We start from the raw sequence: 26,009 nt of genomic DNA, 5'->3' as shown, positions 1-26,009 counted from the left end.
TACTAAAATCAAGTTGGTTGGGTCCTAAAGGATATAACTGCTAGACTGGGTCTGCAGCAGATAGTGAAGGAACCAACAAGAGGGAAAAACATACTTGACTTCATCCTTACTAATCTGCTGGGTGCAGAAGCACCTCTCCATGACTGCACTGTCCTTGTAGAGACTAAATCCCGCCTTCACATTGAGAATAACCTCGATCGTGTTGTGTGGCACTATCACTGTGCTAAATGGGACAGACTTCGAACTGATCTAGCAGCTTAAGACTGGGCATCCATGAGGTGCTGTGGGCCATCAACAGCAGCAGAACTGTACTTCAGCTCAATCTACAATGCCATGGCCCTGATAACATTCCGGCAATAGTACTGAGGATGTGTGCTCCAGAACTTGCTGCTCCCCTAGCCAAGCTCTTCCAGTACAGTAACAACACTGGCATCTACCCTACAATATGGAAAATTGCCCAGGTATGTCCTGTACACAAAAAGCAGGACAAATCCAACCCAGCCAATTACCGCTGGGTAATCAGTCTACTCTCCATCATCAGTAAAGTGATGGAAGGGGTCATCAACAGTGCTAGCAAGCAGCATCTGCTCAGCAACAACCTTATGGCTTGCTAAACTGTGAGGTGGCACAGTAGCTCAGTGGTTAGCACTGCTACCTCGCAGCGCCAGGGACTCTGATTTCAGACTCGAGCAACTGTCTGTGTAGAGTTTGCACGTTCTCCTTTGTTTGTGTGGGTTTCGCCCGGGTGGTCCGGTTTCCTCCCGCACTTCAAAGATGTGTAGGTTAGATGAACTGGTCATGCTAAATTGCCCATCGTGTTCAGGGATGTGTAGGTTAGGTGCATTAGTTGGGGTAAATTATAGGGTCGGGAGAATGGGTCTGGGTGGGTTACTCTGTGGTGGGTTGATGTTGACTTGTTGGGCCGAAGGGCCTGTTTCCACACTGTAGGGAATCTAATTCTAAAAACAACCTGCTCAGTGATGCCCAGTTTGGGTTTCGCCAGGACCACTCAGCTTCTGACCTCATTACTACCTTGGTTCAAATATGGACAAAAGAGCTGAATTCCAGAGGGGAAGTGAGAGTGACAGCCCTTGACATCAAGGCCACGTTTGACCGAGTATGACATCAAGCAGCCCTGGCAAAACTGGCATCAATGGGTATCGGGAACAAACACTCCGCTGGTTAGAACCATACTTGGCACAAAGGAAGATGGTTATGGTTGAGGAGGGTCAGTCATCTCAGCTCCCTCTGCATCTCTGCAGGAGTCCCTCAGGGTAGTGTCCTAGGCCCAACAATCTTCAGCTGCTGCATCAATGACTTTCCCTCTGTCATAAGGTCAGAAGTGGGGATGTTCACCAATGATTACAGTGTTCAGCACCATTTGCGACTCCTCAGATACTGAAACAGTCCATGCCCAAATGCAACAAGATCTGGAGAATATCCTGGCTTGGGTCGAGAAGTGGCAAGTAACATTCACTCCACACAAATGCCAGACAATGAATCATCACCAATAAGAGACACTCTAACCATCACCCCTTGACATTCAACAGTATTACCATCACTGAATTCCCCCACTGGCAATATCCTTGGGGTTACCATGGACCAGAAACTCAACTGGACTCACCACATGAACACAGTGGCGACAAGAGCAGGTCAAAGACTAGGGATACTGCAGCGAGTAACAGCGAGCAGTGATGGAACATTCCCCACTTGCCTGGATGGGTGCAGCTCCAACAACACTTAAAAAGCTTGACACCATCCAGGCAAAGCAACCCACTTGATTGGCATCACATCCACAAACAGTCCCTCTACTGGTGCTCAGTCACAGAAGTGTGTACTATCTACAAGATGCATTGCAGAATTCACCAAAGAACCTTAGACAACACCTTCCAAACCCACAACTACTTCCATCTCGAAGGACAAGGGCCGTAGGTACTTGGGAACACCGTTATCTGTAAGTTCCCCTCCAAGTCACTCACCACCCGGACTTGGAAATATGCCACCCGTTCCTTCGCAGTTGTTGGTTCAAAATCCTGGAATTCCCCCCTACCGACATTGTGGGCCAACCCACAGCAAGCGATTCAAAGTGGCAGCTCGCCATCACCTTCTCAAGGGCAAATAGAGATGGGCTTTCAATGCTGGCCAGCCAGCAATGCCCAAGTCCCACAGATGAATAAAAAATATAATAGCTCCATAAACAACACAGATTCAGTCTGAAATCTGAATATCTTCTGTGCCAAACTCTATTCACTGAAAATTTCTGAATGTGCTTTCAGAGAGAGATGTCCAGGACCCTGAAGCTTGTTCTTGGTAGATATGCACTTGGTTTCACAGACCATTAAGATCCTGGGTGTTGCACGTGCAGTTTCAAAAGTGATCAGGATTCTGCCAGCTTCCCTGTGAATCAGACGGGGAGGAGTGTGCAGCAGGCATGATCACTGTGAAGCATGTGAAGATGCACCTTGTCCTCAGGGACGCCATGTACAAAACACTGGATGTGGGGAGGAAGAATGTGTCCAAAGCTGCCATCATCCTGATGGCCACCTTTGTGTGCAGCTGCATCAAGCCGTAATTCCACCCCGGTGGACAAACACTCCGTGTTACTATGTACTGAAGCTCTACATGTCCCCGGTTATGAAGGGTAGGACTGGCCTTGTTGCAATAGAATGTTCCAAGTAATCAGACTGTTGTGATTCCCCTGTCCTTCGTGGAGAACTTTGCAAAGAAAAGCATCTTTGACCACAAGTCCAGCAAGAAGTGGTCAGCATGTAATATCCTTGAGATGGTGCTGGCATAGGATAGGGTGGATCCTGTTGGGTTGTGAGTCCTGAGCAGACTGTCAAAGTGATTTGGCAGAATGTCTCATTGCCGGAACTTTCCAACAAGCCCCAAGACATCGCTTGGCTGTTGGCGTGAAGAGAGATCCTTTATGTAAGTCCAGACTCTCTGCTTACCACACGCTGCCCTTGAAGCAGCTGTGAGGGTGATGAGACTGCCATACATCTCCTTCTGGAATACGCCTTCGCAAAGGAAGTCTGGCGAAAGATGCAATGGGTTTTGTTGAGGTTCATCCCAAGCAGCTCCGTGATGCTCTACAGTGTGTTCCCAGGATGTACACCAAGACAAGCATCGACTGCATCTGGAGGATGATCTGCTCAGTGAAAGATGCTCTTCGGTCTGCCCGAATCTTGTTGGCCTTCCAGAACAAGGAGTTAACCCTGACCGAGTGTTGCAGGCTGGTACATTCCCAGGTGCATACCACGTGATGAGAGATGCACTGAAGCTTGGGGCAGCTGGCACCAAGGTCCAGAGTGGAAAGATTAGGTTAAATGCAGTCCATTTGGTTATTGGACCCACCCAGTGCAGCAAATACCTGTGGATATACTCCTGTACAAGTCAGCAATGCCTTTGGTTTATTTGTTAGATGGAGTCAAACTCCAATGTTTGTTTGCTTTTTGATATGCTACTCCACAGAACCAAACTGCTTTAGTGACTGTGTATGTATATCAATATATTTTTATTAATAGAGTACATTTTTGAAATAAATCAGAGAATAATATTCAAAGATTGAGAACTCGAGATAATTATGACAAAAATTCAGGCGGAATTGTAAGAATTTATTTCCACACATTTCATTAGTTTTTACGACAAAATAAGGCCGACTTTATAAACGTGTTTTTTATATAACACAACCTTGTGGGTTGTCAAACCGGTTGTGTTAGATTCCAGCAAATGGGCTGTAACTAATGCAAGTGAGGAATGTTGGAGCTATAATCCCACCTAAGGGCAGTCAGGAGGCTTCATATCGAAGGTAGAGCTCAAGGAACTGAGCCAATCTCAAATTACAACTTGCTCAAACAAATCCAGCAACTTATTTTCAATTGGTTCCAATGAAATAACCTGGAAGTAACTTCCACAAGGAAGTAAAGAGGCAAAAAGAATCCTTTTTCGGGATGACGGTAAGGTTCTAAGTTTCAATTCTGATTTTGTTCGATTTCTCTCCTCATGTCTCTCCCCCATGGTTTTAGAGTCAAGGGTGCAGCTAGTTTGTGAGCGTGAACTTTCCAGTTTGCAGAGCCACTAGAGTTTCTATCTGCTGTCTATGCATCAAGCTGAAACAGATCAAGGGCCGTGCATGGGTCACAAACTCTACTTATTTCAACACCTTTGGTGTAAATATGTTTCGTCTCCATGTCGGAGTTTGCAATTTGTTTAAACAGATGGGATCATGGTTCTTTGTACCTCAGATCCAATCCTTGTTTAATAAACAGCCTGCTATACTGTAAATATCGATTATATTGGAAGGTAGAACCAGCAACTGCACTGAGAAAACACACAGGCTGGCTGAGCTGTCAGCGGACAGCACTGGCCGGTCGTCCCTGGTTTTCCCAGTAGGCGGACGTTCACCTGAAAACCCAAATCCAGTCAGAAAATCAACCTGTCTTCAGATTCAACCTCAGATCTTGATTCATTTTGCCAGCCTTTCCTGATCTTAGCTTTGCCTGTCATCGCCAGTTGGAAAGGGCTGTGCAAATGTGTGGGTGACATGAGGCAGAAACGTAACAAATTCCTGTTGGTGAGACTTTTATTTTCCAAACCGACTAGAAAGTTTAGTGTCGTGTCCCCCCTCTCCAGCCAGTAATGATCTTCTGAAAGTCTTTTAATGGCCAAATGTTCAAAACACGTCAGAGTCTCCTTCATCCCTACACAAAGTCAAAACTCAGATGTCAAAGGGCCTCACAATTATTTGCCTTCAAGTAGAAAAAGCGCCCCTTACTGATATTTTTACAAACACTACCTACGTGGATTATTTTAAGGACACTGTGAATAGAACAATAAGGCACAGTGTACGCCTTTGGCCCTTGATGTTGTGCCAACCTTTTATCCTACTCAAAGATCAAACTAACCTAATACCCTTAATTTTACTATCATCCATGTGCCTATCCAACAGTCGCTTAAATGTAGGTAAAAACAATGACTGCAGATGCTGGAAACTAGAGTCTAGATTAGAGTGGTGCTGGAAAAGCACAGCAGTTCAGGCAGCATCCGAGGAGCAGGAAAATCAATGTTTCAGGCAAAAGCCCTTCATCAGGAATAGAGGTAGAGAGCCTGAAGCGTGGAGAGATAAATGAGGTGGGGGTGGGGAGAAAGTAGCATAGAGTACAATGGGTGAGTGGGGAGGGGATGAAGGTGATAGGTCAGGGAGGAGGGTGGAGTGGATAGGTGGAAAAGAAGATAGGCAGATAGGACAAGTCATGGGGACAGTGCTGAGCTGGAAGTTTGGAATAAGGGTGAGGTGGGGGAAGGGGAAATGAGGAAACTGCTGAAGTCCACATTAGAGCCCTGGGGTTGGAGTGTTCTGAGGCGGAAGATGAGGCGTTCTTCCTCCAAGCGTCTGGTGGTGAGGGAGTGGCACTGAAGGAGGCCCAGGACCTCCATGTCCTCGGTCCCTAATGTATCTGACTCTGCTACCACTGCTGGCAGTGCATTCCATGCACTCACCACTCTCCTAATATGTTTACAATAATGTTCTGATGGGTCAGACTTCCTGTAAATTCCCCAGTTAGTTTGGAATACTGCATCCCGTCCTGCTCTCCTTGTTATAAGGAAGATGTTGTGAAACTTGGAAGGGTTCAGAAAAGGCTTTAGGTCGGCACAGTGGCTCAGTGGTTAGTGCTGCTGCCTCACAGCACCAGTGACCCAGGTTCAATTCCACCCTTGAGCAACTGTCCATGTGAAGTTTTCAGTTGTGTCTGCATGGCCTTCCTCCCCCAGTCCAAAGACGTGCTGGCTAGGTGGATTAGCCATGGGAAATACATGTTTCGGGAGGAGATGGTGGGACTGGGTGGGACGTCCTTCGGAGGATTGGTGTAGACTGAATGGCCTGCTTCCAAACTGTAGAGTTTCTAGTTATGAAAGATTTACAAGGATGTTGCCAGGGCTGGAGGATTTGAGCCACAGGGAGAGATTGGGGCTATTTTCCCTGGAGCATTGGAGGCTGAGGGGTGACTTTATAGGTGTTTATAAAGACATGAGGGACGTGCATATGGTGCATATTCAAGATATTTTCCTCAGAATTTAGAGGGATATCGGCCAAATGCTGACAAATGGGACTAGATTAATTTAGGATATGGCAAAGATAAGTTGGACTGAAGGTCTGTTTCCGTACTGTAAATCAGTGAGAGGGAAAAGGTTTAAAAGGGGCCGAAAGGGCAACTTTTTCAAAGGTGATGCGCATGTGGAAGGAGCAGCCAGATGGAGTGGTGGAGAGTGGTACAGTTACAGCATTTAAAAGGCATCTGGATGCGTATATGATTAGGAGGGGTTTAAGAAGGTTATGGGCCAAGTGCGGGCAAATGGGACTTGACTAATTTAGAATATCTGACCGGCATGGACGAGTTGGACTAAAGGGTCTGGTTCTGTGCTGCAGGTCTCTATGACTCTGGCTCTAATTAAAGAGAGAGGTGAGTCAGATTGTTCCAATTCATGCAACCAGACGGGATATACCCAAAGTTACTACAGGAAGTGAGAGAAGAGATTGCTCCATCTTTGGCGATGATCTCTGCATGCTCACTATCCACTGGAGTTGAGTCAGATGTTTGGAGGGTGGCAAATGTTATTTCCAAAGGGAACTCAGCTACCAATTCTGCAATATTAATTATAAAGTAGTGACATCTTTATGGGAATCTGCCTGCATTCCAGGGAATCTGTACAAAAGCTTCTTAGCTGGATGATCCTGTGTGTATTGAAAACCTAATATTTTAATGGAAACTCAAACAAAGTCCTTTTCATGTAGGTCGATGTAAGATTAATTCATGGAGATCGTTAGCTATGGTTTTTTTTTTAACATTCTCTTTTATCTGTTCATTGAATCACAGTGTCATACAGCACAGAAACAGACCCTTTGGTCTAACTCATCTGTGCCAATCAGGCATCCCATCTGACCTCATCCCACTTGCCAGCATTTAGCCCTTATCCTTCTAAATTCTTCCTCTTCATGTACTGATCCAGATGCATTTTAAATGTGGTAATTATCCACACCTCCATTACTTCCAGGCGCTGGTGTTGGACTGGTATGGACAAAGTTAAAAGTCACACAACACCAGGTTATAGTCCAACAGGTTTATTTGGAACCACTCGCTTTTGGAGCACTGCTCCTTCATCAGATGACAGCTGGTTCCATAAACTCAACACTCTCTACGCGAAAAAGTTGCCCTTCAGGTCTTTTTTAAATCTTTCCCCTCTCACCTTAAACCGATGCCATCTAGCTTTGGACTGGTCCACCCAGGTGAAAAAGACCTTGAACATTCATGCCGTCCCTATCACTCACACCCTCCAGTTCCCGTAACATCCTTGTAACTCTTTTCTGCACCCCCTCAAGTTTAGCAACATAGAAAGGTGACCAGAATTATACACAGTATTCTAAACGTGGTGTCACCAATGTCCTGTACAGTCACAACATGACATGCCAACTCCTAACTCAATGTTTTGACCAATGAAGGAAGCATGCTAAATGCCTTCTTCTCCACCCTGTCCACCTGCAACTCCAAGGAACTATGTACCTACACCCCTAGGTCTCGTTATTTGGTAACACTCACCAGGGCCCTAGCATTAACTGTATAAGACCTGCCCTGGTTTGCTTGAGCAAAATGCAACATCTCATATTTATCTAAATTAAACTCCACCTGCTATGCTTCAGCCTGTGTCCAGCAATTTTGGTGTCATCTGCAAACTTACTAATCATGTCTCTGAGATTCACATCCAAATCATTTATATAAATGGCAAAAAGTAGTGGACCCAGCATCAATCCTTGTGGCACACCGCCTCCAGTACAAAACACAACTCTCTGCCACTACCCTGTTGTCTCCTACCTTCAAGCCAATTATGTATCCAAATGGCTAGCTCTTCCTGGATCCTATGTGATCTAATCTTACTGACCAGTGTACAGTGCAGAACCTTGTCGAACACCTTGCTAAGTCCATAGAGACAATGTTTACCGCTCTGCCCTCATCAATCTTCGTTGTCACCTTATCAAAAAACTCAATTAAGTTAGCGAGACACAATTTCCCATGGATAAAACCAGGTTGACTCTCCCTAATCAGTCCTTGTCTTTAGAAATGAAGGTAAATCCTGTCCCGTCAAAAGGTTCTCCAGCAACTTACCCATCACTGACATCGACGCAAGTCTGTAATTCCATAGCTTTTCTTTATTGCCTTTCCTCAATAATGGCACCATACTAGCCAACCTCAAATCTTCCGGCACTTCACCCATGGCTGTCGATGCTGCAAATATCTCAATAAGGAGCCCAGCAACCTCTTCCCTAGCTTCCTACAGAGTTCAGGGAAACATCTGATCAGGTCCAGGGGATTTATCGACCTTTATGCGTTTTAAGGCATCTGCCACCTCCTCTTTGTAATGTGGACTCTTTTTAAGACATCACTATTTATTTCCTCAAGTTACCTAGCTTATACATCTTTCTCCACAGTAAATACTGATGCAAAATATTTGTTTAGTATCTCACACAAAATGTAGAGGAGCTGGTGTTGGATGGGGTTGTCAAAGTTAAAAATCACACAACTCCAGATTATAGTCCAAAAGGAAACACAATGGAAACACAAGCTTTTGGAGCACTGCTCTTTCAGCTACCTGGTGAAGAAGCAGCACTCCAAAAGCTAGTGCTTCCAAATAAACCTGTTGGACTATAACCTGGTGTTGTGTGATTTTTAACGTTGTACCACACATAGATGACCACGTTGATCTTTAAGGGGTCCTATTCTCTCTCTACTTCCTATTTTTCTTTTATGGAATCTCTTTGGATTCCTCTATTTGCCAAAGCTGTCCTCCCAATTTCCTTGGAGAAAGTGAGGACTGCAGATGCTGGAGATCAGAGCTGAAAAATGTGTTGCTGGAAAATCACAGCAGGTCAGGCAGCATCCAAGGAGCAGGAGAATCGACGTTTCGGGCATAAGTCCTTCTTCAATTTCTTTGTTAAGTATTCTCCTACTGCCCTGACATTCCTCCAGGGATTCACCCAATATCACATATCTGATACAAGTCTCCTTTTTCTTGACTAGAGCCTCAATTTCTTGTGTCATCCAGCATTCCCTACACTTGCCAACCTTACCGTTCATGCTAATAGGGACATACTGTCTCTAAGCTCTTTATATTCTCATTTTTAAATGCTTCCTATTTCCCAACTGTACCTTTACCTGCAAGGAGGCTCCCTCAATCAACCTTTGAAAGTTCCTGTCTAGTACCGTCAAAGAAAGCCTTACTCCAATTTAGAACTTTAACTTTTAAATCAGGTCTATCCTTTTTCATAAGTATTTTTAAACTAATAGAATTATGGTCACTTAGTGCTCCCAAAGTGCTCCCTCACTGACACCTCAGTCACTTGCCTTATTTCCTAACAGGTCAAACATTGCTCCTTCTCTAGTAGGTACATTCAAGTATTGAATAAAAATGTTTTCTTGTGCACCCTTAATAACTTCCTCCCTATCCAACCCCGTAATACTATGACAGTCCCAATCAACGTTTGGAAATTTAAAATCCCCTCTTGTTATAACTATAATTCTGAAAGACATCTGACACTTCTTTATATATTTGCTTCTCAATTTCCCACTGATTATTGGAGGGCCTATTAAACGATACCAACAAGATGATCATCCCTTTCTTATTTTTTAGCTCTACCTGTGTAACTTCACCGGACAATCACCCGGGAATATCCTAAGTACAGCCGTAATTTTATCCCCAATTAAAAACACCACTCCTCATTCCCTCTTTCTTCCCTTTCTGTCATTTCTACTATATCTGTACTCCAGAAGATTAAGCTGCCAGTCCTGTCCATCCCTGGGCCACACTTCTGCATTAAACAAAAAACAAAGAACAAAGAAGATTACTGCACTGGAACAGGCCCTTCCCAGATCCTCTATCTAAACCTGCTGCTGATTTTCTAAAAATCAATATCCCTCTGCTCCCTGCCCATTCATGTATCTGTCTAGTACCCACCACACTCTGCATAAAGAACTTTCCACGCATATCTCCCTTAAACGTTTCCCCCTCACTTTGAACTTGTGACCCCGAGTAATTGAGTCCCCCACTCTGGGAAAAAGCTTCTTGCTATCCACCCTGTCTACAGCTCTCATGATTTTGTAGACCCCAATCAGGTGCCCCCCTCAACCTCCATCTTTCTAATGAAAATAATCCTAATCTACTCAACCTCTCTTCATAGCTAGCGCCCTCCACACCAGGCAACATCCTGATGAACATCCTCTGCAGCCTCTCCAAAGCATCCACATCCTTTTGGTAATGTGATGACCAGAACTGTACGCAGTATTCCAAATGTGACCGAACCAAAGTCTTACACAACTGTAACATGACCTGCCAACTCTTGTACTCCATACCCTGTCCAATGAAGGAAATCATGCTGTATGCCTTTTTGACCACTCTATTGACCTGCGTTGCCACCTTCAGGGTACAATTGGACCTGAACACTCAGAACTTTCTGTGCATCAATTTACCCTAGGGCTTTTCCATTTACTGTATAGTTCAATCTTCCAAAATATATCACCTCGCATTTGTCCGGATTGAACTCCATCTGCCATTTCTCTGCCCATCTCTCCAATCTATCAATATTCTGCTGCATTCTCACACAGTCCCCTTCACTATCTGCTCCTCCACCAATCTTAGTGTCATCTGCAAACTTGCTAACCAGACCACCTATACCTTCCTCCAGATCATTTCTGTATATCACAAACAGCAGGGGTGCCAGCACGGATCCCTGTGGAACACCACTGGTCACAGGTCTCCATTTTGAGAAACTCCCTTCCACTACTACTCTCTGTCTCCTGTTGCTAGTTCTCTATCCATCTAGCTAGTACACCCCAGACCCCATGTGTCTTCACTTTCTCCATCAGCCTCCCATGGGGAACCTTATCAGATGCCTTATTAAAGTCCATATATATGACATCTCCAGCCCTTCCCCCATCAATCAACACTGTCACCTCCTCAAAGAATTCTATTCGGTTTTTAAGATGTGACCTTCCCTGTGCAAAACTATGCTGCTGATCACAGATCTTCCAAATGGGAATACATCCTATCCCTCAGTATCTTCTCTAATAGCTTCCCTACCACTGACGTCAGGCTCACCGGTCTATGGTTACCTGCAGTATCCCTGCTACCCTTCTTAAACAAGGGGACAACATTAGCCAATCTTCAGTCCTCCAGCTCCTCACCCCTGTTCAAGGGCACTGCAAAGATATCTGTTCAGGCCCCAGCTATTTCCTCTCTTACTTCCCTCAGTAACCTGGGATAGATCCCATCCGAATCTTAGAATAATCAAAAATCTATCCCTGACCTCAACATCCATCATGTCCCTCTCCTCGGTGAATACCGATGCAAAGTTCTTGTTAAGAATCTCACCCATTTTCTCTGACTCCATGCATATCTTTCCTCCTTTGTTCTTGAGTGGGCCAACCCTTTCTCTAGTTACCCTCTTGCTCCTTAACCCTATTTGCTAAAGATATTCATGACACCTTTTCACCCTCTTAATTCCTCGTTTCAGATACATTCCTGACATTCTTCCAAAGCTTTGTCTGTCTTCAGTCACCCAGACCTTATGTATGCTTCCTTTTTCCTCTCAGCTAGTCTCACAATTTCACCTGTCATCCATGGTTTCCTAACCTTGCCATTTTGATCCCTCATTTTCATAGGAACATATCTGATTCCTGATGAAAGGCTTTTGCCTGAAACATTGATGTTTCCTGCTTCTCGGATGCTGTCTGACCTACTGTGCTTCTCCAGCATCACTCTAATCTTGACTTTGATCTCCAGCATCTGCAGTACCCACTTCCATTGATATCTCTCCTGAACTCTAATCAACCTCTCTTTAAAAGCCTCCCACATATTGAATGTGGATTTACCTTCTAACAGTTGCTCCCAATCTACATTCCTCAGCTTCTGCTGAATTTTGGGATATTTGGCCTTCTCCCAGTATAGCGCTCTTCCTTTAGGACCACTCTCATCTTTGTCCATGAGTATTCCAACACTTATGGAATTGTGATCACTAATCCCAAAGTAATCCCCTACTGAAACATTAACCACCTGGCCGGACTCATTCCCCAGCATCAAGTCCAGTATGACCCCTTTCTAACTTGGACTATTCACATACTGCTCTAGAAAACACTCCTGGCTGCTCCTTACAAATTCTGTCCATCTAGACATCCAACACTAAGTGAATCCCAGTCAATGTTGGGAAAATTAAAACCTCCTATTGCCACCATCCATACAAAGTGCGTCAGGGTAACGGAACAGAGTGCAGAATGCAGTGTTACAGTCACGGAGAGAGATAAGAATTAACATTTGAGAGGTCTACTTAAAAGTCTGCCAACAGCAATTATTCAACTTTGGAAGTTAAAACTAAATAAACCAAAGCATTCCATAAACCATAAAGTGTTGTAAATTACATGCTTTTCTTCAGATTAAAGAAGGAATTTTCAATGTTGGAGAATTAACATGAAGGTATCTAAGAGCATACTGCTCCAGCAAATGAGTGTAACAAAGGGAAATAATCTGGTTTCAATTTTTATGTGTGGTCAATGAAGGAAGTATTTAGGCACAAAATTGATATTGTGTAGTGCAGCTCAAAGACAAAGCATTGCCAAAGTAAAATATAATTACTTGGGCAACCATCTTAAGTAGATAAAATGTTAATTTCACGTGTTACCATCATCTGTTTCATATCTTCACAGAAATCCACTGAACAGAAAAGAGCATGGCGGACGAGAAGCCGCCAGTCAGTGAAATCGAAACAGACACAGGTGGGTGTAAGGACAAAATAAGAGGTTCCAAGAAATTGGTCCAAATTAGCTCGGATACTCTAGATGACCCAGGAGATGATATGAAACTAAATATTTCGAGTATCACTAGTTCTAAGTTAAGTCTGAAGTATGGGAGAGTGCCAGTTCTATATTCTGCACCTGTACTCCAGGACAGCTCAATTCGAGAACTATTACCTATCTTCAACAATATTCGGTCTAACATCATTAAAGCTCAGTACAGTGCAATGTGGATTACTGGCCATAGCTGTTGGGACCATTCACAAAAATAGGAAGGAGCTGAAGACACTGATTTGTTTGAGATAATGGCTTCTTTCAGGCCAGTTGGAGCAGAAAGCTATGGGTGCCAGCATGAGGAAGAGCAAACTAGTGGGAAAGAGACTGCAGGGTATGTAACAGAAGGATGTGAACGCAGTTGTGCATGGTGATTTGTAAATTTTATGGACAGCGTTTCTGAAATTAGCATCATATTCCAGAGGAGAAAATAAATGAGTCAATTGATATAGCAAACACACACACACACAGGCACACACACTCTCCCTATCTCTCTCTCTCTCTCGCTTTCACATACACAGACGGACACATACACACTCTCTCTCTCTCTCTCTCTCTCGCACACACACACACACACACACACTCTCTGTCTCTCTGTCTCTCTCTCTCTCTTTCTCATGCTCTCTCTCCCTCACACGCTTGCAGACACACAGATATGTCTATGGGGTGAATTTGTATTTGCAGAGACATTTTATTTTGTTCAATAAGCACACAATCTATAACCAGTCATTCCATGTGATGTTTTATAAATTCTGACTTTGGAAATAGTCTGACTCAAGATTGGAATACAAATAGACTCTAGCCTCACACCTTTAATAAGTTGTCTGAGTTTCTTTTATAAAACCTTAAGTTATCTCAGGAATGTGACCTGAAAGAAGTTCTGGGATTTACATATTAATGAATTGAAACCTGAAACCCATTCAAAGTGATTAAAGACATAACAGCAATCTAGGTTTGTTCAATAAACTGCATCAGTTGTGTGACATAGAGTCACAGAGACATTGAGATGTACAGCACAGAAACAGACCCCTCGGTCCAACTCGGCCATGCCAACCAGATATCCCAACCCAATCTAGTCCCACCAGCCAGCACCTGGCCCATAACCCTCTAAACCCTTCCTATTCATACACCCATCCAGATGACTTTTAAATGTTGCAATTGCACTAGCCTCCACCACTTCCGCTGGCAGCTCATTCCATACATGCACCACCCTGCGGGCAAAAATTGCCAGTTATATCTATCCCCTCTCATCCTAAACCCTGTAGTTGTGGACTATCCCACCCCCACCCCCAAAACCCACCCACTCTACTACCACCTAACTTATTATTTTCCCCAGCACTCATGTTGTGCGTGTGTGCAGGTTTGGGACACAGTGAAAGACAACAGGTGTACAAATCTTTATTTAATTTCCACCACCAGGAAGAAAGGAATCACCCAAGTGGCCAATGTCAAACAATGCGCTTCTTATCAATAGGCAATGCTGCATGATCAAAAAAGTGAAGGGTAGGGTAGGGATTAAATCAAAATAGAGTTGGAGGGGGAAATAATGCACTCCACTCCCTGCGGTGCCCACCTCTCCCTGAATACCTCGTGCTCCTTCTCTCGGGACACCCGGGCTCCAATCAGCATCTATATTGTGTTGTGATTGGACCAAGGGCCAGGTGGATCTCATTGACTATTAGACCCTTGATTGGAGCTGTTAACCTGTATCAATCAGGGATCCCTGGATGACAAACACAAACAGGAGATTCGGAGAGCCTCCTTGCTGGAGGGGCTGGCTCTGAGCTGGCTGGTTAGAGCCCGTATACTATGCACATGTAAATAAAGGGAGACTCAATGGCCTCTGTGCTGTTATTTCAGTGGCAACTAGAGAAAACAATATGTACCTGAAGAAAATTCACTCTCAATAATCATCTTTCAGTCAGGTTAAATATTTAAGGCATCATAGAAGGAAGCTTGATTTGTTTGATCCTGCTGTCAAAGACTCAGCCCTGTATGTGGAAAGAATGCAGTATCTTTCTCGTGCAAATGGCATTGGGGTAGATGAAAAGCAACGAGCAATCCTTCTGGCTGCTTGTGGACCTGTAGCATTTTCAGTTATTAGAAGTCTAACTTCCTCAGAGGCAGTGGATACCAAAACCTTTCAAAATTTGATGGATTTAGTTAAGGAATTTTACAACACCAAGCCTCCACTAATTCCGAGATGCTATTGGTTTTACTCAGCTGTCAGAGAATTGGGGAATTCAAATCAAGCTTTTTGACGAGATTAAAATGACTGGCAGAGGCATGTAATTTTGGTTAACCCTGAGTGAGAAACTGAGAGATGGATTGGTATGTGGGATAAGTAACGTAATCGTGCAAAAGCGCTGACTTGCTGAAGTCCAGCTGGACTTTAAAAAGACGCTACAACTATCTTTATCATTGGAAAATGCAGCAAGTGGAGCACGTGAGTTATAGGGAATGTGGATGGAAATGGACCCCCTCACCAGACTGAATGAGCTTGAGAGACAATGCTCAAGTGAAGGCAATTGTGGAGCCTCACTCAGGACCATTGTGTAGCCTCACCCAGGTCAATTGTGTACCCTCACCCAGGACCATTGTGTACCCTCACCCAGGACCATTGTGTACCCTCTCCCAGAATTATTGTGTAGCCTCACCCAGGACCATTGTGTAGCTGCACCCAGGATAATTGTGTACCCTCACCCAGGATCATTGTGTACCCTCACCCAGGACCATTGTGTAGCCGCAACCAGGATCATTGTGTAGCCACACCCAGGACCATTGTGTACACTCTCCCAGAATCATTGTGTAGCCTCACCCAGGACCATTGTGTAGCCGCACCCAGGATCATTGTGTACCCTCACCCAGGACCATTGTGTAGCCGCAACCAGGATCATTATGTACACTCACCCAGGATCATTGCATAGCCTCACCCAGGACCATTGTGTAGCCTCACCCAGGATCATTGTGTAGCCTCACCCAGGATCATTGTGTACCCTCACCCAGGACCATTGTGTGTCCTCTCCCAGGACCATTGTGTACCCTCACCCAAGATCATTGTGTAGCCTCACCCAGGATCATTGCATACCCTCACCCAGGATCATTGTGTACCCTCACCCAGGACCATTGTGTCGCCTCACCCAGGATCATTGTGGAGCCTCACCCAGGGCCATTGTGTAGCCGCACCCAGGATCATTGTGTAGCCTCACACAGGACCATTTTGTAGCCTCACCCAGGTCAATTGGGTACCCTCACCCAGGATCATTGTGTACCCTCACCCAGGATCATTGTGTCGCCTCACCCAGGATCATTGTTTAGCCTCACCCAGGATCATTGTGTACCCTCACCCAGGATCATTGTGTCGCCTCACCCAGGGCCATTGTGTAGCCGCACCCAGGATCATTGTGTAGCCTCACGCAGGACCATTTTGTAGCCTCACCCAGGTCAATTGTGTACCCTCACCCAGGATCATTGTGTAGCCTCACCCAGGACCACTGTGTCGCCTCTCTCAGGTCAATTTGCGTATCCTCACTCAGGACCATTGTGTAGCTTCACTTGGGACATATTGTGAACAGAGGTGACTCTAGGTCAGCAAAACCCTAAAAACAAAGCTGGGCTTCACCCAAACGGTTTTCATTTTATCTCGGAACCAGGCTGGCAGACTATTGTAGTTGCTGCAGGTAGAAGGATACAAGGCCCTAAAGGAGACGCAGTGGGGCTGAATTGTGTAAGAGAATTCATAGACTGGTGTCCAGACAGTGCACACCCTGGGATGTCCACCTACAGCTGGTTTGGAACAGTTACATTGCTGAGCAGCACTCAAATCAGAACCAAGCAAAATAAACATCTGGTTGAACGGTCACCCAGTTCTTATGGAGATCAATACCAACGCATTTGTAGCAGTCACTCCAGGACCAGTCTTTAACATGATTTGAGCTGAAAAATGTGTTGCTGGAAAAGCACAGCAGGTGAGGCAGCATCAAAGGAGCAGGAGAATCGACGTTTCAGGCATTAGCCCTTCTTCAGGAATTTGTCTTGCAATCCAACCCTTAAGTTCGCGCAAGACCTCAGCCTGACTGAGAATGTATACTGCCGAATTATTACAGATTAAGGGGTAGGACTCAGTTTTGTTCTCCTATGAGAAACAGTTGATGCAGATACCACCAATTGTAGTAAAAAGCTTTGGGCCCATGCTTGATGAGGTGGAATAGGCTGAGAAAGATTAACCCTGATTGGCTCAACATCTTTCGATTAGAAAATGTCTGCCTGAGTGAAGTCCTAATTAAATACCCTGAGGTTTTGCAGAAAAGTCTAGGCACTCTCAAGTGAGTTAAGGCACCTTTCATGTTGACTAGGAAGCAATTCTGTGATTCTTCAAGGCCTGCCCAGTGCCATTGCCTTACAGGCAAAAATCGAGGCAGAGGTCAGGAGGCTGGAAAGCAAGAGGATCATCAAACTGGGCCAGTTTGCAGATTCGGGCAGTACCGGTCGTACTGATTGGGAAGACCAATGGCTAGGTTTGCCTTTGAGGGGATTTTAAGCAAATGGTAAATCATTTCTCGCAGCTGAATAAATACCCAGTCCCTCTCATAGACGACTCATATTATAAAACCAGAGTGGATTGTGTTATCCTTCACAAAGCTGGACATGAGCTGTGTGTATCTGCAATTGGGACGAGATAAGGGGTCCCAGAATTTTGTCAAAATTAATACCCATAAGGGTTTTTACCGGTACGCAAGATGGCTATCTGGGGTATCATCAGCCTATGCCCTTTTCCAGTGCACCAGGCAGAACATTTTACAAGCTCCATCCCAGGTTGCCATTTCTCTGGAAGACTTGCTAATAACTGATAAACAGCATTTGCAAAACATCAGGAAGACCAATAAAGAGCACTCTGAAAACTTGAACATAGTGCTTAAATGTTCCTTACATGTGGGCTTACAGCTTAGAAGGGGAAAGATCTATTTTCCAGGATTCCGAAGTGATCTACTTAGGCGTCAGAGTTGACAAAACCAGCTAACACCCTGTGTAAGACAAAGGGAGGGTGATCAAAGGCACCCTGGCTCCCACATCTGTACTGGAATGTAGGTCTTTCCTTGGGTTTGTGAATTATTACAGAAAATTCATATTCAGCTGGCATCCATATTGGCAATCTTACACTTCCTATTGAGCAAGGGTCGTGTAGCTAAGAAGTAGCCTTTTGTGAAGTGAAAAAACAGTTACTGTCATCTAAGGTGTTGGCCCATTATGATCCCAAGTGAGAGGTGGTGCTGACATGTGATGTCTCCCTGTACGGTATCGGGGTGGTGTGACTCACCAGTGGCCCAACAGAAAGGAGCGCCTGATAATGTACGCTTCCTGGGCTTTGGCTGATGCTGAACCAAAATATGTCCAGATGGAGAAAGAAGGTTTAGCCATCATCTTTAGTTTGAGAAAGTTGCACCAATATGTTACAGACATAAATTTGTAATACTAATGGACCACAAATCTTTGTTAGGGCTACTTAGAGAAGACAAGGCTGTGGCTTCAAGTTGAATTCAAGGGTAGGCCCATATTCTCATTGCGTACCATTGCAAGTTGGACCACTGTCCAGGAGGTCAAGTGGCGAATGCGGATGCCTTGAGCCACCTCTGACTGGCAGGTACACCACCGGTGGTGCCTCCCCCGGAAGAGTCCATTCTGGTTTGAAACTTTCTGGACACCCTTCTGGCCATTGCTGACAATATCCAACTGTGGACACAGAAAGATCCCATCCTGGCAAAACTTAAACAGCTGGTGGAACCCAAAGAGCCATCACAACCAGAATGGAAACCTTTCTGGACCTGGACAGACCAGATCACCGTAGAGGACGACATTTCATTATGGGGAGTAAGTGTAATAGTCCTGAGTAAAGGTCACTGCCAGATTACTGGCTGAACTCCATCAGTGCTGTTCAGAAGTTTCCAGAATAATAATGTTGGCGAGAGGTTATTTGGTGGCCAGGATTGGGTACTGACATAGCTGGATTAGTGGGGCAGTGCCCAGAGTGCCAACAAGGACAAAAACTACTGCCAGCAGCTTGCTCTGCCCCCCCACCACCACCCTGTCATGGCAATGGCTGGGTAAACTCTGGATGTAGTTACACGTCAAATGTGCTGGCCCTTTCATGGGCGTAACGTCCTTGCTCAAATTGTTTGGACATACATAGCGTTCATTTCGCAAACGCAAGGATAATGACTGAAAGGCTGCCAGCATCTTCACAATACATGAAGCATCGGTCACAGACAATGGGACGTCATTTACCAGCAGGGGTTTCAAGTGGAATCATAGAAACCCGACAGATACATAGATTCCCTACAGTGTGGAAACAGGCCATTTGGCCCAAGTCCACACCAACCCTCCAAAGAGTAACCCACCCAGACCCATTCCCCTACCCGATGTTTACCCCTGACTAATGCACCTAACCTACATAGTCTCTATACTCTGTGGGCAATTTACCATGCCCAATTCACTTAACCTGCACATCTTTGGATTGTGGGAGGAAACCAAAGCACCCGGAGGAAACCCACGCAGACACTGGGAGAATGTGCAAACTCCACACAGGCAGTCACCTGAGGCTGGAATCAAACCCAAGTCCCTGGTGCTGTGAGGCAGCAGTGCTAACCACTGAGCCACCATGCTGACATGCATTTCCTAAAGTCATAGAGCAATAGAGATGTACAGCACAGAACCAGACCCTTGAGTCCAACTCATCCATGCCAACCAGATATTCTAAATTAATCGAGTCTTATTTGCCAGCACTTGGCCCATTTCATTCTAAACCCTTCCAGTTCATATACCCATCCAGATGCCTTTTGAATGTTGTAATTGTACCAGCCTCCAGCACTTCCTCTGGCAGCACCCTCATATACACACCACCCTCTGTGTGAAAAAGTTGTGTGAAAAAGTTGCCCCTTGGATCTCTTTTATATCTTTCCCCTCTCACCCTAAACCTATGCCCTCTAGTTCTGGTCTCCCCCACCCCAGGGGAAAGGACTTTGTCTATTTATCCTATCCATGCCCCTCATTATTTTGTAAACCTCTATAAAGTCACTTCTCAGCCTCCGACCCTGGCACCATCCTTGTAAATCTTTCCTGAACCCTTTCAAGTTTCATAACATCCCTCCTATAGGAGGGAAACCAGAATTACACACAGTAACCCAAAAATGACCTATTCAATGTCCTGTACAGCCGCAACATGCCCTCCCAACCCTTATGCTCAATGTTCTCACCAATAAAGGAAAGCATACCAAACGCTTTCTCCATTATCCTATCTACCTGAGACTCCACATTCAAGGAACGATGAGCCTGCACTCCAAGGTCTGCTTGCTCAACAACACTCCCCAGGACCTTACCATTAATTGTATAATTCCTGCCCTGATTTGCCTTTCAAATGGGATTCAGCATGTTCAGACAGCTTCATAGCATCCATCGTCCAATGGTCTGGTGGAAAGAGCAGTCCAAACATTGAAGGCAAGCTCAAAGAAACAGCCTACCATAATTCGCTACCAAAATGCTCCAGTTACTGTTTGATTATAGGAGCACCCTTCACGAACTGCAGGGATCACTTCAGCGATGGGGAGAAGATTCCACATCAGATTAAACCTGATATTTCCAGATCTGATGGGGAGGGTGAAAAGGCAGCAGGAATGCCACTTGCCTCCTCTAAGTGAGAGAGACAGTTTACTTCAGGGGACAAAGTTTGGTGTCAAAACCACAGAAATGTTGGCTCAGTGGTTAGCACTGCTGCCTCACAGCACCAGGGACCCAGGTTCGATTCCAATCATGGGCAACTTTTTGGAGTTTTCACATTCTCCCAGTGTCTTTGTGGGTTTCCTTTGGGTGCTCTGGCTTCCTCCCACAATCCAAGGATGTGCAGGTTCGGTGAATTGATCATGCTAAATGGCCCAGAGTGTTCAGGGATGTGTAGGGTAGGTACATCATGGGTAAATGTAGAGGAATGGGTCTGGGTGGGTGACTCTTCGGAGGGTCAGTGTGGACTTATTGGGTCTGCTTCCACACTGCTGGGATTCAATAAAAAAAAGGCCCTGCGTAGGTAAGAGGTGAGGTTTGGACCCATGACATTCAAAGTTCAGGCAGGTGAGGCAGTCCTGAGCTAACGTGTGCACCACGATAAAGTGCTATCTCGCAAATGGGACAGGAGCAAAGCATACCTGGCCCTCAGAACAGCCAGAAAGAACTGTCAGAAACCATGGATTATTCCCCCCCTCTCTCGTGTTAAGGAAACCTTAGAGTCTGAGATGGATGTAGTTTTGATAATGTTACCCCTTAAAGAAGCGGAGGAAACTCTCCCAATATTCTCTGGATGTAAGAGGTGGGCTACGGTCTGGTACATGCCCCCACGGTGTGTGTCAGAGTTGGAGAAAAGGGAACTGAGATGAAAATATAAGAGAGTGTGAGGACTGCAGATGCTGGAGATCAGAGTCAAAAGTGTGGCACTGGAAAAACACAGCAGATCAAGCAGCATCTGAGGAGCAGGAGCGTCAACGTTTTGGGCATAAGCTGTTTATCAAGAAAAGTGAAAATATTCCAGGTAAGCGACAAGAGAAAGGGCAGGAGTTGGGTGAGGTGGGCGGAGGGATATGGTAATTGGAATGAGGGCCACATGGATCTCGTTGAGTAAGAGATCCCTGATTGTGGCTGTTAACCTGGGCCAATCAGGGAGCCCTGGCTGACAAATATAAGCAGGAGAGACAGGATACTGGTCTCTGTGGAGTTAATTCATGGAGTGGCAGAGATTTAGAGGTAAAAAGCAAAGGAAATATCGACCAAGAAAGAATGAGAAGACAAGAGTCACATTGTGAGAAACAGACATGAAAGGGCGGCACGGTGGCACATTGGTTAGTACTGCTGCCTCACAGCGCCAGAGACCTGGGTTCAATTCCCACCTCAGGCAACTGTCTGTGTGGAGTTTGCACATTCTCCCCGTGTCTGCGTGGGTTTCCTCCGGGTGCTCCGGTTTCCTCCCACAGTCCAAGGATGTGCAGGTCAGGTGAATTGGCCAATCTAAATTGCCCATAGTGTTAGGTAAGGGGTAAATGTAGGGGTATGGGTGGGTTGTGCTTCAGCGGGGCGGTGTGGACTTGTTGGGCCGAAGGGCTTGTTTCCACTCTGTAAGTAATCTAATCTAAAAGCAAGGGAATGAGAAGAGGCGAGGAGAAAATGGACGAACATGTGAAAAAGGTAAAAAAAATCAGGTGATTCAGAAAATCTCCTCATTTTCCTTTTCTTTTTCACATGTTCGTTCAGAGAATCTCCACACTCCAGGGACTGGTTCTGAGCTAGATGCTCAGAGTCCATATACAGTGCAAGTGTAGATAAGGAGTGACTCGGTGATGGGGTATCGACCTCCGAGCAGTTATTTCAATTGGTTAGAGAAACAATTCGTCTTGTTATAAGTATCCTGTCATATAGAGAGTGTGAAATATTGGACATTTCAAAGACTAGAATTTCCTGAAGTGGTTTTAGCTATTGAAGATTTGTTTGACAGAATTAGTCATCTTCGTTTTCATTTCCTCCTACCATGTGTGGCATTCTCCTTTGAATAAAAATGAAGCAAATTCATATTAGTTCGGAAGCATTTGAAGTATTCTGCCCTGTTCTGGACAGTCCGACTCAGGTGTGATATAAAGACTTTGAAGAAGGTGCAGAAAATAGTCACAAGAATAGCTTCAGGGTGGACAATTCCGTTGTTGAGGGAGAGTGGAGAATTTAGGCCTGATTTCTTTGGAAAAGGGAAGGTTGACAGGAGATCTAATTTGGCTATTCACAAACATGAGATTGCACCCTGAGAAAACTGGGTGAAATTGTTCATACTCCTGAGAGGATTGAGAATACGATTGAAATCAGAGGTAAAAACAGCCAAAAAAGTGACATCAGAAAATATTTTTTTAAAATTCTCCCATCAAAGTGGAATGCACTCTCTGAGAGTATGGGGTAAACAGATTCAGTTGGCACATTCAAAAGGGAATTAGATTCCTTACAGTGTGGAAAAAGTCCACAACAACCCTCTAAAGAGGGACCCACCCAGGCATTTACCCCTGACTAAAATATGGGAGGGAATCAGAGCACACCCACAGGGAGAGTGTGCAAACTCCACACAGACAGCTGCCCAGGTGGGAACTGGACCCAGGTCCCTCACACTGTGAGACAGCAGTGCTAACCACTGAGCCACCATGACAATTATACAGTGGTTTGTAAAGAAGACAGTCCAGCCAAGGGAGTGTGACTAATTTAATTGTGCATCTACAGAGACAGTATGGATCCTATGGGCTGAAAGTGTGATTCTGAGAGACTTGTAATGGCATCACACATAAGGGGACATTCACGTTGGTTGTAAATGGATCTTTTTGCTTATTACTAATTAAAAGCTCATCCTTCGAAAGAATGGGTAAATGAGAACATAAGCAAAACAAAAATGAGCAAATCATCCATTTGGGCATCATTGTGGATGATACCCGCTGTTGAGGAATCACGTGACATTCAGATGCATTCTCAATATCTCACATAGACTTCTCCTGTCTGTGCTGTCTAGCAGCTTTTCAAAATGTTTAACTGCTTGTGTAACATAAGGGTCTTTTTAGATGTTTCTAACTGGTATACTTACTTATTTGATTTGTTTATGTCTGTGTGAACTTTAAGTCTCTTTGAGGGCATAGAAATGATGCCACCCATACTTTCCTTGCCAACTCTGTGCCAAGATTGACCATGGCATGCATTGCGTGTCCCACAATGTTATGAAGGATTTCTGTGGTTAATGCAAGTGAATAATTAAATAAAGGTCCTTTCACCAAGAGAAGTCGCAGGAAATTCCAAAGTTTTGTTTCTTCAAAGTTGTCGTCAGTGATAACACAGTTTACAATGATCAACTCATTTTCTGAAATGAACCTTACCTTTAACTTGATGGAAGAAAAATGACTTTAACTCTACAAGACAGTGTAAAGGTGTCATACTCATTCGTGCCCATGAGACTGCTTCAACATTTTTTGTTCCATGAAAACTAAGTGAATTTGATGGGTTGGTTAAATGAAAATTATACCAATAAATTAAAGACTGTAACTTGTAGGATACATTGAAAATATTTATACACTTTATACTCACAGATCCTGTCTCCCAGTACCTTGAAAACTTCAACGATTGCGACCTTTATAAGGTGACGACATTCTACCGGGAGAGATTGGAACAGGCAATTGAAGAAGCGGTGATAGGTGTCAGCTTGGTGTTAACGTACGAGGGACATTTCAATGGCCAGGAACATCAGGCAAGTGAACAAAATCACTCTTAATCTGAATTGACTCAACATCAGAAAACTTTCAAGAGAACCTGTTATTTTGGCAACAGATCCAATCAATGTGAGAAATGTCTGTCAATGTTTTGGATTTGCAGATCATAAATGATATCTCTGTTGGAATGATGAAAACATAGAAATAATTGGAAGACAAGATGTGGTAATTTGGACCATTGACTGCTCCCAGACATCATCATGCATTTCAGCTCTTGGTTCATAAACCTGAACATTATGATACCTCACAGATCTGTTTAAAACGATGCAGGTTTCTGCTTCTGCCAGTTTTTCAGGCACTATCCTCCATATATATCAACTCCTCAGTCCCTCTCTAATTCCATAAGCACTTGTTCACCACACTGCTGAACAAAATATATCTGCTATCTCTACTTGGTGCTCTCATCTTACATACACCTTATACATCTCTAATCACCCTCATCTGTACAACTGACATGATTCAAAAAACATCCAAGCCCAATTTATTGTCCAATCCTCAACAAATTGCTGAAAAATATTCTCATGAATTCCATGGATTTCTTCCTATAGTGCAATCAATGAAATCATCTACAGAGGCTCCAACCTCAGTCTAACTGGTGTACATATGGTTCAAATATAAACTCTCATCTTCTGATCCTCTGTGTCTCAGCTCCCGAAGAAATTATTAATTTTCTTCCTGTCCACTTACCTGCCCAATTCCCTTCACCAATCTGTGCACTAATATTTCTTTGTCCTGTGCCCCTCATGCCATTTCTATGTTTTTTTTCTAGATTTAATCGTCATTCGGAGATACATTTGATCATTCATCTCAAGCTTAAATTTTGTCTGCTACATTGCAGAGCATATGTAAATTCCATTGATATAGAATAGGATTGACAACTAGCAAACACCTGGATATTTTCCATGTCAAGGTGAAGGCTTCTTAATCATCCCCCCTGAATGAAAGTCATGCATATAAGTTCAGGAACTGCATGGTACGCTCACCTCAATGCTGCATGACCCCAATAAAAATTGCCTTCCTCTCGCAAAACATTCATGAACTGTGTGAACCATTTGTCTTGCCATTGAGGCAATTTTGCATCCAACATACGTAAATGAGGAAAGTAGAAAAGTCAGAAATTGTTTGTGAAAGATTCTCTGGTGCTGTTTGATGATGTCATTGCAGAAAGATGATAATTCTGCAGGTCCGTGGCTTTCAGGAGCAATGGGTAAACTTGGCAATGGGAAAAAAAATTAAGTAAATACAAAAAGGGAGAACAGCAAATAAAAACAGCCAAATTAGATGTTAGTGATAGATTGGATGCACCAAAAGGAAATAACAGAGAAATTAAGAGGGCGTTTTGCAAACTTCCTTTTTTTAAATTCAATAATTTCAGATCACATACTCGAATACACTTTTTTAATTGGTTGTATAATACATCTTTCATATCTTTTTTTAATTTAGCTTTTGAGTTTATGCATTGCTCAAGTTGGCTTCAAGAAGGGCTTATGCCCGAAACGTCGATTCTCCTGTTCCTTGGATGCTGCCTGACCTGCTGCACTTTTCCAGCAACACATTTTCAGTTCTGCCATCATATCACCTCCAGACTCATAGTTTCACTGTCTCTTATCTATTCCTTTGATATGGCCCCATTGAACAATATGTCATTTGATCTTCCCTACCCTCTGAACAGACCTTCTGTTTTGTTAATTATTCTTATCTCAGCTACCGCTTTCATTTGATCAAAATCTATTATGTTTCCCAACTATTCTCACTTCTTACAAAACATTACAGACCTGAAATGTTAACAGATTTTTGT

General features: G+C 44.2%; 1 protein-coding gene across 1 annotated transcript in view; it reads left to right on the top strand.

Annotated features, from left to right (window-relative positions):
• Positions 1-3,816: 3,816 nt before the first annotated feature.
• The window catches only part of LOC140486110 (NACHT, LRR and PYD domains-containing protein 3-like), a 58,347-nt gene continuing 36,154 nt past the window's right edge, over positions 3,817-26,009 (top strand). The window contains exons 1-3 of the mRNA XM_072584764.1: positions 3,817-3,959; positions 12,750-12,818; positions 24,032-24,189. Of these exons, the coding sequence (XP_072440865.1) occupies positions 12,773-12,818; positions 24,032-24,189 (204 nt within the window). The 5' untranslated portion in view covers positions 3,817-3,959; positions 12,750-12,772. The remainder of the gene's footprint in view (positions 3,960-12,749; positions 12,819-24,031; positions 24,190-26,009) is intronic.

Source organism: Chiloscyllium punctatum, chromosome 15, assembly GCF_047496795.1.
Source record: "Chiloscyllium punctatum isolate Juve2018m chromosome 15, sChiPun1.3, whole genome shotgun sequence".
NCBI lineage: Eukaryota > Metazoa > Chordata > Chondrichthyes > Orectolobiformes > Hemiscylliidae > Chiloscyllium > Chiloscyllium punctatum.
Note: the sequence above shows the minus strand (reverse complement) of the source record. Positions and strands in the feature narration are given on the sequence as shown.